This window comes from Pipistrellus kuhlii, unplaced genomic scaffold (genome assembly GCF_014108245.1).
Source record: "Pipistrellus kuhlii isolate mPipKuh1 unplaced genomic scaffold, mPipKuh1.p scaffold_m20_p_8, whole genome shotgun sequence".
NCBI lineage: Eukaryota > Metazoa > Chordata > Mammalia > Chiroptera > Vespertilionidae > Pipistrellus > Pipistrellus kuhlii.
Window position 1 is genome coordinate 44,509,448 of NW_023425584.1, and position 19,059 is coordinate 44,528,506.

At 43.2% G+C, this 19,059-nt stretch overlaps 1 protein-coding gene across 1 annotated transcript in view; it reads right to left on the reverse strand.

Moving 5' to 3' along the window:
* Positions 1 to 19,059, reverse strand: part of RNF150 (ring finger protein 150) — a 156,531-nt gene that overhangs the window by 24,114 nt on the left and 113,358 nt on the right. Inside the window, exons 5-6 of the mRNA XM_036423736.2 lie at positions 14,180 to 14,276; positions 7,001 to 7,211 (exon numbers count right to left, since the gene is read on the reverse strand). Of these exons, the coding sequence (XP_036279629.1) occupies positions 7,001 to 7,211; positions 14,180 to 14,276 (308 nt within the window). The remainder of the gene's footprint in view (positions 1 to 7,000; positions 7,212 to 14,179; positions 14,277 to 19,059) is intronic.

The following is a 19,059-nucleotide window of genomic DNA, read 5'->3' on the forward strand; positions in this document are numbered from 1 at the left end:
TTTCTGAAATACTTAGACTTACAGAACCCCAAGACTCTGAATTTTCAGAGCCAATACTCATGTCATCCAAAAGGCATTTTCAGCTGTTTCTGCTTTCTCAATCTCTGAATAATGAAACTCCCCACGATTTGTTTTTAAAATTGAAACAGAAAGAGAAATTTTATCTTATTTACACTTCATGCCGCTTAGACACTGAAAAAAGTGCTGACCTGCCAACTGTGATTCCTGCCATTAGTTGCCACATCCCTGCTGAGACCCATGCTCAGTGTGACAGTGTATGGTAAAATGCAGGTCTGCTCAACAGCCTTTTGCCCAGCTCATCTCTGAATAGCTGCCGGGCCATGACACGTACCCAAGCAAGACAGCCTTGGGAGATGGTGCTATCGATAAATAACTCAGAACATGAGACCATCTCCCGGAAAGGGAAGAGCTTAGTCTGCTGGCTGAGTTACTTCGTTTCAGGAAGACATATGTTTCTTCTGAGAGGATAGCGTGTGTCCTGTCCGAGCTGAGTGTTCCAAGTGGTGACAGATTTGTGGTCTAAAGCAATGAACTGTCTCCTAGGCTGTCTGTGAGTCTGCAGATCCTCAATCCTCCCTGTCAGAGGCACCAGACATGTAAGATGGGAAAACCCTGGGAGGCTGGCCCTGTGGGCTTTCTTGGACTGACAAGTGTTTTTAATCCAGGAGGAATGTTATCATGGAAAACCCAGTGGCTTGTCGATTGGAGAGTTGCCATCTGGGTCACTTGATGATCAAAAGGCATGTGCTTATTGCAAAGATCTTCACTCTTCAGAACAGCTGTCCCTCTGTGGAAGCTGTCATTTGAGCTGGAGGGCCCAGAAAGAAGGAGGTGATGTTGCTTTGGGGACCTGGCACGTGATGAGACCTAGGGAGCAGGGTTATGTCCTGCAAATGCTTCGTTGTGTGAATTCATCCACCATGGCTTAGCTGTTTTCTGAAGGGGAGATGACAGCGGGGCCTACAATCTTGAAGGATTGGCCACTTCTGTTGGCTGACACAATGGAATATACTCACAATCACAGAAGTCATCTTGTCAGGGCTAATGTGAGTTTTATGGGCACCAAGGGAGAACATTCTCAAAGCTGGATCTAGCCAGCATATTATCCACAGTCAGGAGTAGCCACTTTGCCATTTCCAGCTTTGATGCAAAAAAAAAAAAAAAAAAAAAAGCCAATGTGGCTACTCACTCTTATTCTCCCTTGTAAACAGTGGAATGCTTTCTTGAGATGTGTTTATTTCTGGATGCATCAGTATATTTTACAGTCACATAAAACCTGGAAATTATTGCTTTGCAAATGCAGCAAAGTGTAGCTGCGCATTTGAAGCAGAACTGTGATGCGGGAACATCACCAACCCTCCCCTTTCCTCTCAGTTGTCTGGGCTCCGAGTCTCAGAATCAAGTTTCCTGGGAGGGTCCTGGAGATGCGCACTTTCTCTTATTTTTACGCCCAGGCTGCGGTCAGAGCATGCCCGGGGCATTGACAAGTTTGAATATTCATGTTCCGAAGGCTTCGTGAACTGTCCCTTAAACAATAGACACAGAACTTCAAAAATGCAAGAGCGGATGTCCTTTCTGGCCTGATTTTTAAAGAATGTGTCTTTAGCAACGAAGACGCCCCAGAGAGGTTTATACTGAGGCCCTCAAATGAGAGAGAGTGCTTCGTTCCAGAGACTCCACACAGTCTCTGATGAAGTCTTTGGGAGTCTCTTCAAAATCGGCATGGACGGTGTATCTCTGGAGAGCTCCTGTGACTGCAGTGACAGTTGTTAATGACTTTTTTTTCTCTCTGAAAATGACTTTCCTCTGGGCTTTAGTTTCAGCTGTGCTGAGATAATTACTTTTGTCCTCGTGAGTGCATTTTGAAGAGTATGAACTGCTCTTCAACCCCCCCCCCCTCCCGCCCCCAAAAGGCTGACCTATCTCCAGGTTCCCTGCAAAGGGATAGTAGTTTAGTAGCTAAGACTGTATCCTCTGGTGAAGATTATTAAGACATCCAGGAACTCATCCTTTTGCACACTCTCAAGGGATGCTTCCTGCCTCTATTTCTACTGAAGAGACGTGGACAGCAAGGGAGGCAGCCTCTCCAGCCTCCCACCCATCTTTGCTCCCTGCCCATTGCCTGATGCACAAGGGATCTGAAGGGAAGCAGGTTTGTGATTCTTGACCCCATCACCCATTTTGAGGCAATAAAAAGGAGAGAGAGAGAGAGAGAGAGAGGGAGGGAGAGAAAGAGGGAGAGAGAGAGAGAGGTGAGGTGAAGAATTGGTAAAGAGATAATGGAGAGAGAATCATCCTGCTGAATCCACTGCTTTAGTCAGTGTGGGAACCCGGGGATGCTGAACCTGTAGGTGGGGCTCAGGGAGAACTGACTCAGCCTTAGAAAAGCTAAACAGGCAGTCATGGACTCAGGTGTCTTTCCTGCCTGGTGCCTGGGAGAGGAAGTGATGGCTGGATAGTGCCAGGAGCACATGGCATAATGTGTTTGGCCAGAAGAACACCTGGCCTGGGTGTACTATTGTACATATTAGATGCCCAACATATTAGATGCACTCCACGCCCCCCAGGACCGGAGTTGATAGAGTTAGCAAAGGAAGTTTCTCAGAGGAATTCCATTCCACACTACATTTAAACAGGCTGAGTTTTAGCAGTAACTCGTGTGTTCTGCTTCCTTCCGTAACACTGGAAGACCAGGTGTTCTTCTGGCCAAACACATTACCAGGTGCTTCTCAGAGTACTGGGGCAGATTTATGGCATCCTGATTCTGTCGTCCCCATCTCTTTCTGCCCTGGCTCCCTCCACCCTCCACTCTCCACCCATGGGCTGACAGTGGAGTCCTTCTAGTTTGATATGAAGGAAGGGCAGATGGGTAACGATCTAGAGTAGGGGTGTCGAACTCAATCAGAGAAGGGGCCAAAATCTAAAATCCAGCCTAAATCGCGGGCCGAATGGTTTACTAAACAGTCATAAACTGTCATTGTGATGGAAACGCAGCGGAGTGCAGTGATGACAGCGTGGTGCGGGCCACATTGCAAGGCCTGGCGGGACAGATTTGGCCCGCAGGCCTTGTGTTTGACACATGTGATCTAGAGGCACTTAAAAATGGTTGTGTAGATTCAATATAGGAAATGGATGGTGGCTTCAACAACCTCCTTGAGAAACAAAGGGAAGGTTTCTGCCCTCCCCACCTCCCCCCTGTAAGACACAAAGCACACTGAGTGTCTTGGGAAGGGGTTGATAGTCTTCCTCTTGGTGTCTTTTTGGAATCTCCCAACACCCGGGGCTGTTTGTTTAGCTGTGTTTTCCTTTTCCTGAGGCTAAGGGACTTTCCCCTTCCTGAAGCAAGTACAACGACTGCAACCTGGGCTTGGGGAATCAGAGGGAAAAGTAAGCTTTGTGGTCATTAGGAAGCTAGACACTGGTGAGTGACCTCTGAACATCCGTACAAATGGCCACTTGCATTAACCAAGGCACAGGAGAAACACTGTGATTTGGCACTGCCACATGAGGTCATACTAGGTGAAATGTCAGGAACATTGAAGATATGCATAAGGAATGTCTTTCAAATGTCAGTCTTGCAACAAGTTCCGATTTTCTCTGCTGTGTCAATGCTTTTCCTTGTTTCTTTTTCCTGGGAGCTAAAGATGATCCTTTAGCGTCAGATTTTCCTGTCTTCACTCTAAAGGCGATCTGTTAGACCCCCCACCCCTGTCCACCCCCAAGTGCTGAGATGACTTTTAAATGCATTTGACCAACCCATGAAGAGTCTTTGCCAGGAAAGGAAGAACAGAGGGAGGAATGAATGAGAATTCAAGTAGGAGCTACACACATTATTGAGCTTTAAGAGGTTTAGAAAAATGGAGGAAAAGAAAAAATGAAATGGAAAGGGAGTGAGTACCTGTGTCCATTTTCTCCCTGAGGGCACCTTTGAGTAGTTAGCATGGGGCTCTGGTCAGAGGCTTCTCTGAATTCCAGCTCCATCTGCCACTATTAGCTTGGGCCAGTCATTTCAATCTCTCTGTGCTTGGTTGCTGTATCAGTAAAATGAGGCTAAAATAATATTTACCATAGAGTTGTTGTGAGCTTATTTTATAAGTGGTATTAAAGGGTGCCTATTGCATAGTTGGTGTTATATATTTATTAGCTACTGTTATTTCCTCATTTCTAGTAAATTTCTTGGGTCTATAGAGATGTGAGGTGGGAAAAGATAATGTAAAGAAAAATCAGGTCCAATCCCCAATGGGTTGTTGAGCAATACTGTATCACAACTACATTTTTTTTTTCATCCAATTTTTTTTTTTGGATAGCATTATATAATTGGTTACAATAATGCTGATGAGAACTTGAATTTTTTTCACTCACTTATTCATGCATCTGTGATTGTTTATTTGTTGATTATTTATTTGAGTTAGGGCACAATGCAATCAATTTACAAACCTGTAGAGAGCAGAGTATATTCCCCTTAGGAAATCTACAGTAATTCGGCTAATGGTATAAACATCTAATCAGAATTATTATATTTGAACTATTCTATTAAATCCCCATAAATCAATCACAAATAAATTGTCTAGGAAAATATTTTATGAAAAAATTAAGTTTCTATATTATGAGATTGATATCTCTACCCACACACATACACACTGGTATATGACATCAATTTTCAGACTATAGATGTGTTCACATACCTCTAGTCACTCTGAGTCTCTACCCATACCTTCCTTTGAAATTACCTGCCATTTTTCTTTCTGTGTGAGTAGAGGCTCCTTGTTTCAAGCTTAGATCAAACACTTTCACCTCAGGTCATTCAATCAACATCTACTGAATGCCTGCTATGACCTAAACACTTGGAGTCTATGTTGGGCAAAACAGTTTACAGATTATAAATTATATGGATTCTGATCATAATTTTCAATTTCATTTTTTATGTTTTTTAAACCCACATGTTATGCCTCTTCATTTGCCATCTGGGATTTACTGAGATGTATGAAGCATGTAGTCACTTTTCAAAATCTAATAAAGGACAGATTTTCTTCTGAATATTTAAAAAAAAACATTTCATTGCAAGGACAATAATGCATTTTTGACTTGGTTCTTCTCATGGGCTCAAAAAAGGTTCATGTGTTCCAGGTTTTTGAACTGCTAGCAACATTCTATCAGGCTTCCCTGTATACTTCAGAGAGGCCACTGATGGATATACCTGATGGTAACTGAAGATGTCCAATGACTGGAAGTGAATAGGATAATCTGGTTCTGTGAAAAGAGAACTTATTCTTTGATCTGAATCAGCCACTTACTCCTCTGGGCCACGATTTTCTCATGGTTAAAATTAGAAGTTTGTCATGGCAAAAATTAAATGACCTTCGAGGTTATTCCCAAATTACTAGGATTCTAAATGAGTCCTCCCCTATGGGGCCACTTGCCACACCTGGCTCCCAGGTACTTGCTTCATGGCTTGTAGAATTGAGATGTGCCATAAATAAAAAATACTCACCAGATTCTCAATGAGTACCAAAAAAGGTAAAATATTTTGGCTATAGTGGGTTAACAATATGATTAAAATGAACTTCACCCATTTTTGTAGTGTGGTTGTAGAAAATGTAAAACTACATTCGTGGCTTGCATTAACAACATTGGGCAGCATCACTCCACACCTTCAAAACAAAGGGATCAAATTCTATTTTTAAAGGCCTTTAATGTTGAATGGCGAGTGTTTCAATTTGTGGTCCTTATGCCTCTCAAAGTCAAGTTAAAACACTACCCCAAGTGAATGAACCTTGCGTGGGCAGATATTTATCACCTAGTTCCTCTTGAGGTTTCTTTCTCTCAGGTCCTGTGAGAGTCCTATGATTACAACACTCAACCGTCAGCCCCTATGGTTTTGCCTCAAGTAGATCATAACAGATAATCAGGAAATATGCCAAAATGTTATGAATGATTATTTCTGGGTAATGGGGTACTGAACAATTTTTGAATTTTTAAAATTCTTTTCTTCATCTTTCAATCTTTTAACAATGAAGACCATTATGTTTCTTCATTAGAAAAGTGCATATCTTTGAATTTCAGCATGAATGGTTTATAAATTGTATAAACATTGCAAACGTGTAAAAAAGAGGACACTTAAAAGGAAATATCCTAAAATGCTTTAATCTGCTTTTCTATATTTCCAAACTTTCTATAGTGAATTGGTTATTTCTGTCCAGGGACGAAATACACCTTATTTAAAACTTACACTATCCATCCCCACTTTTAATCTTCAACCTATGTTAATTTGTGGGCTGGCTTTCTCAGAACGCCTGAAGCTATCTCTACTGTATTAAAGTGATGAGTAAATACTTCAGATTTTTTTTTGTTTCAATCTTCAATATTTTTACAACTAATACCAAACAGAACAGTATTGAGTTAAGTGTTTATGCAGGAGATGGGGAAGAAATCCCATTGGTAAATTAATATGCCGCATGTACAGGGGTTTATTTTTTTATTTTATTATTATTTTTTTGTATACAGGGGTTTAGATTGTACTGGGAAAATGCCCTTCTAAATGGGTGTCATTTACATATGAGTCCTGGGGTAGCAACGGAGAGCAATTTCTTGCATGCAGTCCAGACCAGTACACACACACACACACACACACACACACACAACACACATGCATAGGCATGTGTGTGAGGGGTGTTGTGCCCTATCTCAGTCTCACTGAGCATCCCCAACAGCTGCTTTTCTCACCGGCCCTCCATTCTTGAGGCCAGACCCACCCCCCTCCCAGCTGCAGGTAGCCCGGGGCGTGTGCAGAGCTGGTGTCAGTGTGTGGGCGGCAGGACAGAGCCAGGTGTGCTGACTCTGGACAGAGCTGGGCTTCTAAAGGCCTATCAGGTGTAATCGTTTAACCTGGAAATTTTTTTGGTCCTGATGGAATTTTCCCCCCCAACTCCTACAAGGCAACAGCCCTTTTGAATACGGCACTATTGAGCACAGAACTTACTGTTAGTAGAAAAGATAACATCTCCCTCCTGCGGGGTGGGGTCTGTATCCTGGACTACCTGCAAGGCTCCCACAGTCCGGACAGCAGGGTCCAAAGTGACTGAACTTTCGTTTACAGTCGTGTCGCTTGCACCTGTGATCTGGTTGGTCGGTGGGCCTCCCAGGGACCCCTCGTAGTCGGTGGGCAGGTCATCCATGCAGTCGGCATTGGGCTGACAGGAGTAGAAAAGAATCTGTTCTCAGTGTGTGTCATCAAGTTAAAAGCAAAATGTCTGCAACCTAGATATTTCACCCCAAAGGAAAACCAAGTTCTTTACTGCTTTCATCCTGAACCATTTTATTTAAAAAATTTCCCCATAAAGTTTGTAATGAACAAAAAAACATTTTCCAAAATTTCCTTTCCAAAGGTTCCAGTTTGATTTACACACAAGGTTTTAATCCCAGGATTAGCAATATAATTACATTAAGACCGATGCATTATTTGCAAATACTGATGATATGAGAGGTGGATAGAACTGAATTATTCAACACACACACACACACACACACACACACACACACACACACACTATAAGGTGAGGCTATTTTTTTGTTGTTACACATAAGCTAAAAAGCTGCTATTGAAAAAAAGCCCTATTTATTTAACATGCAATTGAGCTAAATGAAAATCTTAGAATCATGACACTAGAGTATAATAAGACCATGAAGTGCAATTACCCATCATTGCAGGACTCTTTCCCACACTATCCACTTCACAACATAGAAATGGGAGCTCTCTGCTTTGCAAGGCAGCCTGCGTTGCTCAGCTTTGCTAGATTATTCCACTATTGGGGAACGTGGCAAATTTTACTCATTGGTTTTAGTTCTGCTGTTTAAAGTGATATTGATTATATTTATATCTTTTCCACAAGCAGCTTTTAAAATGACTTTCCATTGTTATACATTCACCCAAATTCATAAGAAAGGTGGTGTTGGAGAGAGATAGGCTTGAGAAATACTAAGAATAGTTATTAATTATTATTACTTTTGCTCTGTTCTGAACATCAACATCATCCTGAGTGATGATGATTAAGTGGTTTTGCACTCCCAATGGATAAAGAACAAGGTGTGAAGGTGGGAATTCTGGGTTGACAGTGATTATGCTGTGTTTAAAGTTCATTAAAAGAGAAAATCTACAGCTCATGGACTCATTGGGAGCAAAAAGCAAAAACTCAAAGTGCTGGACTCTTGTCCTAGTTTTCTGCTATTAAGCCAGTCTTTTGACCACCAACCTATATTTCCAACAGCTAGAAATCTCCATCACCCCACAAAACCCTCAAATTCAGCTCATTCCTTTTTTTCTGTATTCTCTCTCTCTCTCTCTCTCTCTCTCTCTCTCTCTCTCTCTCTCTCTCTCTCTCTCTCTCTCTCTCTCCTTCTTTGTCTCTCTTGGAAGTGAATCAGTTCATTGAAACTCAAGTTGTTGAAAGTCAATTCACTGAATGACTGAACTGTCAAAATCACTGATTGAGGCATTGATTATGAGCAATTATGCTACGAACATTTCTCATCCCATTACTGGTCTCCTAATCTCTCTATAGTTTCCTCCCGTACATCCCATTCTCCACTTCCTCTTTTTTAAAAACACAGGTATGCTTCTTCTTTTCTCCTAAAGAATGAATTATAATCTTAGCGTGGTAGAACAGGCCTCCTACAGCCTCTCCCAGCCTATTCTTCTGGCCTCATCTCAGCCTTTGGAAACACATGAAACACCATATATTCCCTGTCTCAGAGCTTGAGCTCATGCTGTTCCTCTGCTCAAGGTGACATTTGCCCCAACCATCCAGTTCCCCTTTCCCATTCCAAGTTCTCAAACTAACCCTCCTGGGGAACTCCTAATCACTCCTTAATTCCAAGTCCAAATGTCACCTTTTCTAAGTAGTGTTCCCTCCCAGGTAGCCATCCCCAGAACTATAACATCTTATTCTTACTTCTTCCATGCTGTTACGGGTTACTGCATTTTCTCACTCTACTAGGCTGACTTCTTAAAATTCCAGTTTTATTAAGATACTAGAGGCCTGATGCATGAAAATTTAGGCAAGAGTAGGCTTTCCTTTCCCTCACTGCCGGGACCAGCTTCCCTCCGGCACCCAGGACCCAGAATGGATTCCCTCGGTCCCTGGCTTCATCAGGGAGGATGACTGGAGTGACATCTGGAAGACATCCGGTCTAATTAGCATATTACCCTTTTATTATTATAGATAGTTAACATGTACTATTGTATTGTAATAGTGTATTAATTTAAGATGTACACATAGTGATTTGGTATACTAGTATGTATATATTGCCAAATGAGCACCACAATCAGTCTCATTACTATCCATCTCCTCACCTAGTTACATTTTTTTTTTTTGTGATTAGAACTTTTAAGAGCTACTGTCTTAACAACTTTCAAATATACAAAACAATGCTGTTAACTATAGTCACCAAGTTGTACATCCTCAGAACTTATTTATTTTATAATTGGATGTTTGTACCTTTTAACCACCTTCACACGTTTTGTCCACCCTCCACGTTCTGCCCCTGGAAACCACTTACCTATCTGGTCTCTCTTTCTGTGAGTTCAGTTTTGTGGATTCCATATATAAGTGAGACACAAATTACTTTTTTAAAGTAACTCAACTACATTATATTGCTCTGGAATCACATAGTGCCTGACAATTAGTAAGTGGTCAGAAGATGTCGGTTTGAAAATGTTATCTGAGTCTCCGTTTACTGCTCTGAAAACTTGGGAACGTTAGAATCTGCTCTGCATTAAGAGAGGATTTGAGAAAATACTTTAAAAACTGACAAGTTCTGTCCAAAGGGTAGCTACCCCTAAATATGTTGGCATAAGGATTATTTTGAACTGAAATAATTGAGAAGTACATAAAGAAATGCTCTCTGTCCTTCTATGTGCATAAAAGCAGGACATACATTAGTAGACGTGTGCCCCCTCTATATCAGGAAGATCAGAACATTCTTATCACCAGTGATTGGGAATTGACTCTGAAATGGATCTGCATGAACAAACCTTATTAACGTGACCTTATCTGCCCTTAGTTTCCCCAAGACAGTTACCTCCTCACAATCTGCTGCTCTAGAAACCCAACATTCTTTTCCCTTGTCTTGCTGCTTCTCTAAAATTTCATTACTTTTTTTTTGAAGATGCTATATAAGCTCAACTCCTAACCACCTTTTTGAGTTACTCATCACTAAGCTTTCCCATGTGTAGGTGTGTACATGTGTTAATAAATGTTGGCTTGATTTTCTCTAGTTAATCTTTTATAAGTTTAATTTACAGGGCCCCAGCTGGAGAACCTAGAAGGGTAAGAGGAAAAATAATTCTTCCCCCTCCCTAATACCATGTAAAGATGCTTCTAAGCAAAACCTATTGTGTTGGGATATCAGGGAGGAAAATGTTTCCCAGTGAGGATAGTGAGAGGTTGTTCTTCAGCCATAAGCACCTAAATGCAATCATGTATGTGATAAAAACTGACGTTTTTCAAAATTTTGTGTTTGCTTGTTAATATTGTTCCTTTATTTAAAAACGTATTTTATCAATTTTGATGCAGGGTGTTGGCCTTTACTTTGTGGAATAGTAAGAACAGTGTTACATCTTTAGTAGAGGAAGGAGAGGAAAGAGAAGGACAGATTAGCTCACTGAGACTGAGTGTTAGCAGGCATAAGTAATTTGGGTTAGATATAATATTGAATACATCAGCCTTACTAACTCTCACATAGATTATATTCACTCTAAATGGTTCATCAAATAGCAAGTTTTGAAAAGAAACTCAATTTACAATCATATAAGATGAATTATCATAATAATGTTTAGTAAAATATGTCAAATATCATCTGAAAGTGAACAAGTTATAGGTCTTCAAATTCAGGTTAGCATGGGGAAATTCATCAAGTCAACCAACTGCCAAATAGCTCGGGATTTGTGAATATACCAGTTACACTATCTTTGCCTTCAAACAGCCATCCTATTCATGCCTGGATAACAGTGATGGGAGAAGGTGTTTGCTGGGATATGAAAAGCCCAGTTTATATGGTATATTATTGGTGTATTCACCGAAACCTGTGTTCTCTCATCTTACAGGACACCTAGTCCTGACTGAACAGAAAGAGGCTGAAGCACCGTAATGTACATAAAGAGATGAAAACACTTCTGACAATAAAGGACACCCCCCCACGCCCCCCTACACACACCTCTCACCTCTCAGTTCAGTATTCTGTTTCTCCTGGTAAAATATAATTTAAAAATATGCCCATCATAATGGGAATTTCATGAGCCCTGAGCGGTGCTTTTATTCTTTAGTTCATTTTAGAGAAATCCACTTACAAATGAAAATGTTTCCAGCTCTTAGCTTCCAACTTATATTTATTTGCCTTAAAGCACAAGCAGCCACCAGGATACTCAGTTAAAAAACAACAGAAATAGCCAAAACCGGTTTGGCTCAATGGATAAAGTATCGGCTTGGGGACTGAAAGGTCCCAGGTTCGATTCTGGTCAAGGGCATGTATCTTGGTTGCGGGCATATCCCCAGTAGGGGGTGAGCAAGAGGCAGCTGATTGATGACTCTCTCTCATCGATGTTCCTAACTCTCTATCTCTCTCTCTTCCTCTCTGTACAAAATCAATAAAATATATTAAAAAAACAAACAAAACAAAACAAAATAAAAACAACAGAAATAAAAACAAACCAAAAAATCCTGCTCTCTGTATGTTGACTAGTTCATCCATCAGGATTACAACCAAGTCGTTGGTGAGTGGACATTGATTAAAGAGGGATCAGGGTGAATTTCGTAAATTATGATTCTGGGACTGGCAGCCTTCAGACTCCGAAGGGCTATGTGTCACAGACATTTACTGAGCAATGAGCATATGTAAGGGACACAGAGATGGAGGACCAACAGGCACCAATTACCAGAGTGACAGGCTCTTTTTAATTTTCCTTGATTGAGAAGAAATGGAGTATAGAAGTTTAGGAAGATCGTAAACCAATTCCTAAGCTGTATAGAAAGGGTTTTCAGTTAGCTATAGAAGTGTTTTCTAGCTAAGAAGGCTGCAACCTTGGCCCATGACATGGAAAGTTCTAAGAATGGAGTAAAAATTTTGTCTCTTTGGCATACTTTAGGCATGGTGCTACTCATTGATGGAGGATAGAGTGGAAATAACAACCAAAATTTTCTCAGATCCAGACTTCAGTATCACCCACCAGGACAAAAATAGAGGAGTCTCAGGAAGCCACGGGGGCAGAGTGAGGGGGAGTCACAGGCCTCGGTGCTGCTGAGAAGTGTAATCTACCCGCCTTCCTCATGGAGGATGTGCTGTTCTCTGGGGCGAGCTTGGCCGGGTGTCACGTTCCTGTTTGCCTGGCCTTTACGAATCCTTGGCAAAACCCAAAAGATGCCACCAATGTTTATTTTCCCAGAAGCCAAGCATGCTAACTAAAATCCTATCCAGATTTGATAGGTATAAACCCTGGCCAGAAGGCCCACCTGCTAAAAGTCACAAAACTATACGTTTTGTAAATAAGCCAAATGGCCACCCAATATTGCTCTTTTAGAAACAACTAATAGCTGTATTCTCAACTCATTTACAAGTAGCTTCTGGAGAAATTGTACCTTCCCAGGAAAAGTCTGGAGTCAAATGTTATTTAGTTAAAAATTTGGCTTCATTGTTCTGAAGTAGGAGTATTGGAATCAATATTGAGGAGCTTTGAAAGTATCCTGTGCAAGCGATGTGACGACCTCTAATTGGGAGTACATATTCTAAAGATGTCAGAGACCAAAGACACACGTACACACTTGCAAGCACACATATACATACATTCCCCCCTCCCTTGTAAGAACTAGTTACGGCCAGGAGTGTGAGAAGTACAAGCACTGAGATGAATTCCTAAGTCACCAGTACCTGGTAGAGATGTTGGGTTTTAACTAATGGCTCATGCTCACAGTAATTGATTTTCACCTTGACTACATTATGCATTTACAACTCTGGTCTGAGAATTTAATGCATTGCCTTTCAAAATCTAATTCAAAGATACAGTCACGCCAGTTGATTTGTTTCTGGTGCATCAACCACGAAAATCAGCACTCAGCTGGCACAGAGGCAGCTGGTACAGGGGAGAAATGTCAGCCAATGCATAGCCTCCTAACGCTCAAGGTGTGCTCTCTCCAGCAGAGTCCCTCTGATAGTCCTAGAATAATGAGCCCTTCCGCATTAAAGAAAACCTTTGATATCTGACCTGCTCCTTCCTCCTCCAGTGACATCTTGGGACCATTAACATTCTCTTTATTCTCTGCCATTAATGTAGTGAGGAGTGACAACAGGGAGGTTGCAGTACAGTGTGGGGGAGGGGGAGGCCAGTGTCTGCCTCCTGCTTGTTTAGCTCCTTTTAGCTGGTGCCTGTGTTTTTCTGACATCGCTCTGTGCAGCCCTCGGATTGGGTGGCCTGGATGGCTTCCTGCCCTCACATGGTAGCTGCTGTCTCCAGCCACCAGTCTGTGGGCTTCACTTGCCATGGGCCTGGGAAAGTCTTTCCCTGGAGTGTCAAGCCAGCCAGCTGGTAGGATTCTCTTTGCACTGGCAGAGAGATCCGGTTTTATAAAACATATAATAGAGACACCAGATGGAGGGGGTCACGCTAGAATGAAGGGCTTCTGGCTCTGGTGTCCTGCTTGCTCTAGGTCTCCACAGATCTGAGTTCAGCAGCGGCTCTAAACCAGGTTCCCAGCAGCTGCTCTCCCCCACCCAGTGTTGGGAAGAGCCCGCTTCCTCTGAAAGCTAGGGGAATGGGGCATGGTCAGAAAACGTGGCTTGAGACCTCTGTGATGACAGTGCAGGAGCCGTGACACAAGAGGAAATCAATGCACAACTGGCCCATGGGGCCTCTGCTGGTGACCCGCCTGCATCTACTCACTGCAGCCTGGAGGAGAAGCTGCACAAGCAGCACCTGGACTCTCAGACACATACAATGGACGTGGGGAGAAGGTCAAGTGTTTTCAGACATGGGCATTCCCTTAGGGCCTCATCGGAGGACGCCCGTGGGGTTGAGGGGACAGAGGGAAAGCCAGGTGTGACGTATTCTCCCTGCTCCAGGGGTAATGCAGAAAGACAGACATGACGAGGCTGTAGGCTGTGCTGTGCTTACCGGGATCCCTAGGGCTTTAAGAATGTTCATCTTGCACATGGGGCAGGTGCGATGGTCTAGGAGCCAGGGGTCAACACAGGACTTGTGGAAAAGATGCCTGCAATGAGAACCATACAGCTTAGAGCGGCGGCAACTGCAGAGACTCCCTAGTCCACTAGGGCCCAGACGCGTGTCCAGAGTCACTCAGCTGCTCAGTGGCAGAGCCAAGACTCGAACCTCCATCTCCTAACACCTGGACCGATGTGCGTTCTGTCCTGTCATCCCCTACGGCGGTGCAGCCAAACTCTGTCTGGACCCCAGGAGTGCCCTACAGAACTCCAAGTTTCAGAAAGTGTAGAGACAGAGAGTCATTTCTCTTTTTCAACAGAAAACATGTTTACTGGAAAGAACACGAGGAGAGAAACTCGAACAGACCTGTCAGGGTGACTTGATAGATACTACGTGTACAGAACCCCAGACTTTCTTTTCCCACAGTCGGAAGACAACTGCAAAACAGAGGCTTCTTTCCATTAATAGTTGGAGGTCTGACATAAAGGAAAGAGGATATCCTGGGAGCATTTAACAACACACATGGCCTTGTTAGTTGTCAAGGCTGCTGGTTGTCAAGTCAGAAGCCAGAGTGAGAGGGGCTATAACCTTTCCTGTTTGGACAGATGACGTATGTGCGCAACCCCGCTCCATTCGCTGGTGCCAGGTCCTCTGAGCTTTTATCTGGGGACGGGCTAAGGGGGCGTTTGGAGGATGCGGCCTCGAGGGCGTCTGACTGAACTGCCTCTCCCCTTGGCACTCTGTCAGACACTGTTGGAGTCAGAAGCTTGTTTTCTCACTCAAAAGACTCCAGGCCACGGGCAGAAGCAGTCAGACGTGCCTGCCTGGGGCAAGAAGTGAAACTGTCTGTCTTAAGGGTGAGGGCTTCCTCAGGACATGGCATCCATGCCTGATGGTCTCTCCTCAGGGGTGCCCTAAACCTGGAGCACTCCCACTCTCTCTCTTCTCGTTCTTCTCTCACTCCAACAATTCTCACAAAGTTCTTGGTGTTAGACGGCTTTGGGCCAAGTGCTTAAAAAGTCCTCCCTGCCTCAAACGAGAGAACTGTGCAGGAAGGGGCTGCCCTTTCAGTTGAACTTGGGCAGTTGCCGTGTGCTAAGGATGGGATTAGCTGTATAGAGGATATGATCAGATTGGTGATTAGAAAAAAGGAGAATGAAAACTTAGATGTGTCACTGTGTCTGCAGATTACTGTTTAGAATGCCCTGCAGATGCACTGCTTGGGAGGCATGTATCTCATTCATTCATTCCCTCATCCACGCCTGCGTCCAACAAGTAGTGTCTGCCAAGAATTGTGCTCATTACCGGGAGTTGGCATAATGGAGATTTAGCCTCTTCCCTTAGTGAGTATAACAGGAGAGGCAGACATGAATAAGATAATAATATAAAATAAACGGCTTAATGACACCAGTGCTAAGTACCATGTTAGAAGACAGGAGTGGGGAGGATTATAACAAGGAGAGTTTCCTGATGAAGTGCCGAAGCTAAGACTGGAGGGCTGCATAGACATCCACGTGAAGGAGCGGGGAGAGGAAGGAAGGGTATTCTATGTAGAACCACTGGCTGGACAAAAGCCCTGAGCTGGGCACTGGAAGAAGTGGTCCCAGCACAGTGAGGGAGGAGCTCAGCTGCCTGTACAACCATCCCTCTCCCCGAGATATCCCTCTCTCCCTATGTTCAGGTTCTACCTTCAGGAAACAAGTTCCTAACCTGACTTGGCTCACCACCTGGTGTTCCTCCTGGGAACCAAGTCAAACATTCTGGCCCCTTTGACAGGCCCTGGGTGGCTCTGCTGTGTCTCCTGAACACAGACTGGAGTGGGAATGAGGGCAGGCTCCCTCATTAGCTGTTTTAGCTTAAAGAAGTCACTTAATATCGCCAAGTCTCATCTGCCTCATCTGTAGGTTGAAGATCTACTACTCACATGGAGAAGACTTCCCTGAGTATCCAATCCACAGAATGAGTGCTTCTTGCCTAACACTCTGCATGATTTCTTTCCATTCGCTGGTCTTACAGCCTCTGTAATGGTTACGGTTAGTGCTATGTGACAACTGGGTCAGGCTATTCAACCAAAAACTAATCTAAGATAGTCTGTAATTACGATTAATATGCATAATCAGTTGACTTTAAATAAAGGAGATTATCCCAAACAATCTAGGTGGGCCTATTCTAATCTGTTGGAAAGTTTTAAGAGCAAAACCTTCTTAAGAAAAGGCATTCTGGGGCAAGGAGGCAGCATTAACTGCTGTGCAGTTTTCAGCCTGTAGCCCTGCGCTGCAGATTTCAGACTTGCCAGCTCCTACAGTCACATAAGCCAACTCCTTAAAAATATATAGTGGGACATCATGTTTGGAACCCTGACTGATGTATCCCCCAATGAGGAGATTACCTCCATGAGAGCAAAACCCCCCTTTGCCTTGTTGACGGTTGTATCCCAGCATTGAGAATAGTTTCTGAAAAACACATAAGAAATATTTGCTGCATTAGTGGGTATTTATCAAAGGCCTGGTACTCCTCACTGCCTGCACATGGTCAGGCCACCCAGTCCCATGGACCCACTCTTACTAAATTTCTTTCACATTCATTGCTTTTCTATTCTCTGTGCTGTTCCCTCATTCATAATCTCATGACCTTTTTCTCTGTATTATTCCACTAACATCCAAACTGGTCTCCATGCCACCAGTCTTTCCCTACTCTCTTCATCCCACTCTTCCTTGCCAGATTTATCTTCTTAAAATAAAGTATGAGTTACGTCACCCCCTTGTTCCATTCTGTTCTGTGCTAGGAGCTGGTATGAATTTGAATAAGACAAGGTCCCTCCTTCAAAGCAGTGCCACAGCCCTCAAGCGGTTCCCTAGGAACTAAAATGTCAAGGCCATTGAAAGGTCACTCCTGGATCCATTTTCTGACTGTTTGATCTAAGGCACAATCTGAGCTCTCCAAAACTCAGATCCTCAGTGGTGAAATTTTATCTTATAAGTATGGAGTTTGCAAGTGAATAAGTGTGAGTGTGTGTGTGTGTGTGTGTGTGTGTGTGTGTGTGAGAGAGAGAGAGAGAGAGAGAGAGAGAGAGGGAGAGAGAAAGAGAAAAGAGAGGGAATAAATAATGCTCACAAAGCTTAAATCATAAGTCTTGGCCCTCCTTAATTGTAAACTACCATTAATCTTATCAATTCTACTATTGCATCTTATTTTATTTACTAGAGGCCTGATGCATGAAATTTGTGCAAGGAACTTGGTCCTTGCAGCCTCAGCTTTGTCCAGAAGATTGTCCAAATGGTCAATCTGCTGTTCTGTCTAATTAGCATATTAGCTCTTTATTATATACTAGAGGCCTGGTGCACAAAATCCATGCACAGGTAGGGTCCCTAGGCCTGGCCAGTGATCAAGGCCTTTCTTCCCTGGCTGCCAGCTGCAGGCTAGGGCCTTCCTTCATTCCATGCCATCTCCTGATAGTCAGCACACATCATAGTGAACAATTGAACTCCAGGTCAAACTCCAGAGGGAACACTTTGCATGTAAACCTTTTATATATATATATATATCTATATCTATATCTATATCTATATCTATATCTATATCTATATCTATATCTATATCTATATATCTATATCTATATCTATATAGATATAGATATAGATATATAGATATAGATATAGATATAGATATTTATTTATTTTAAAAATTCTCATCCAAGAATATTTTTCCATTGATTTTTAGAAAGTGGAAGAAAGAGGGAAAGACAGAAATATCAATGTGAGAAAAACACACACATCGATTGGTTGCCTCCTGCACATGTTATGACCAGGGCCTGGGCTGGCAAGGAGCCTGAAACTGAGGTATGTGGCCTTGACTGGAATCAAACCTGGGACTATCCACTGAGCCAAACCAGTTAGGGCTGCATATTGTTTTTAGCTGTTGTTATTACTCTGTATTCTACTCTTCAGAATGAACTTTCTAAGGTTGAATGAAAGTAACTCAAAATTTTAAAAAATCATGGAAGAACTAAGGACAAAAGGAAATGCTGAAATGACTCATAGGGTGATCATGCTGATCATTAACAAATATTTCTAGCATCATATTTTTTGTTAACCATCAAATATTAAGACTATAATTAGACAAGAGGCCTGGTGCATGAAATTCATGCATGGGGGATGGTAGTGTGTCCTGCAGCTGAGCTTGAACCATCTCCAATCTGGGACATCTCTCTCACAATTCAGGACTGCTGACTCCCAACTGCTTGTCTGCCTGCCCCTAACTGCTTCTGCCTGCCAGCCTGATCACTCCCTAACCACTCCCCTGCCAGTTTGATAGATGCCTAACTGCTCCCTGCCATCCCGATTGACCCTAAATGCCTTCCCCTGCTGGCCTGGTCACCCATAACTGTCCTCCTCTACTGGCCCAGTCACCCCTAACTGCCCTGCCTTGCCAGCCTGGTCACTCCTAACTGCACTCCCCCACAGGCCTGGTCCCCACCAACAACCCTCCCCTGCAGGGCTGGTCCCCCGAACTACCCTCCCCCGAAGGCCTGGGTCCCCCCAAATGCCCTCCCTGCAGGCCTGATCCCCCCTAGCTACCCTCCTCTACTGGTCTGGTCATCCCTAACTGCCCTCCCCTGCAGGCCTGATTGCCCCCAACTGCTCTCCCTTGTAGGCCTAGTTCCTCCCAACTGCCCTCCCCTGCTGACCATCTTGTGGTGGCCATATTGCGTCCACATGGGGGTGGCCATCTTGTGTGTTGGAGTGATGGTTAAATAAATAAAAGAATAGGGTAAACACTGGAATTTAGTGCAATGCACCACCAGTTTACTAAACATCTGTAAAGCAGAGTCA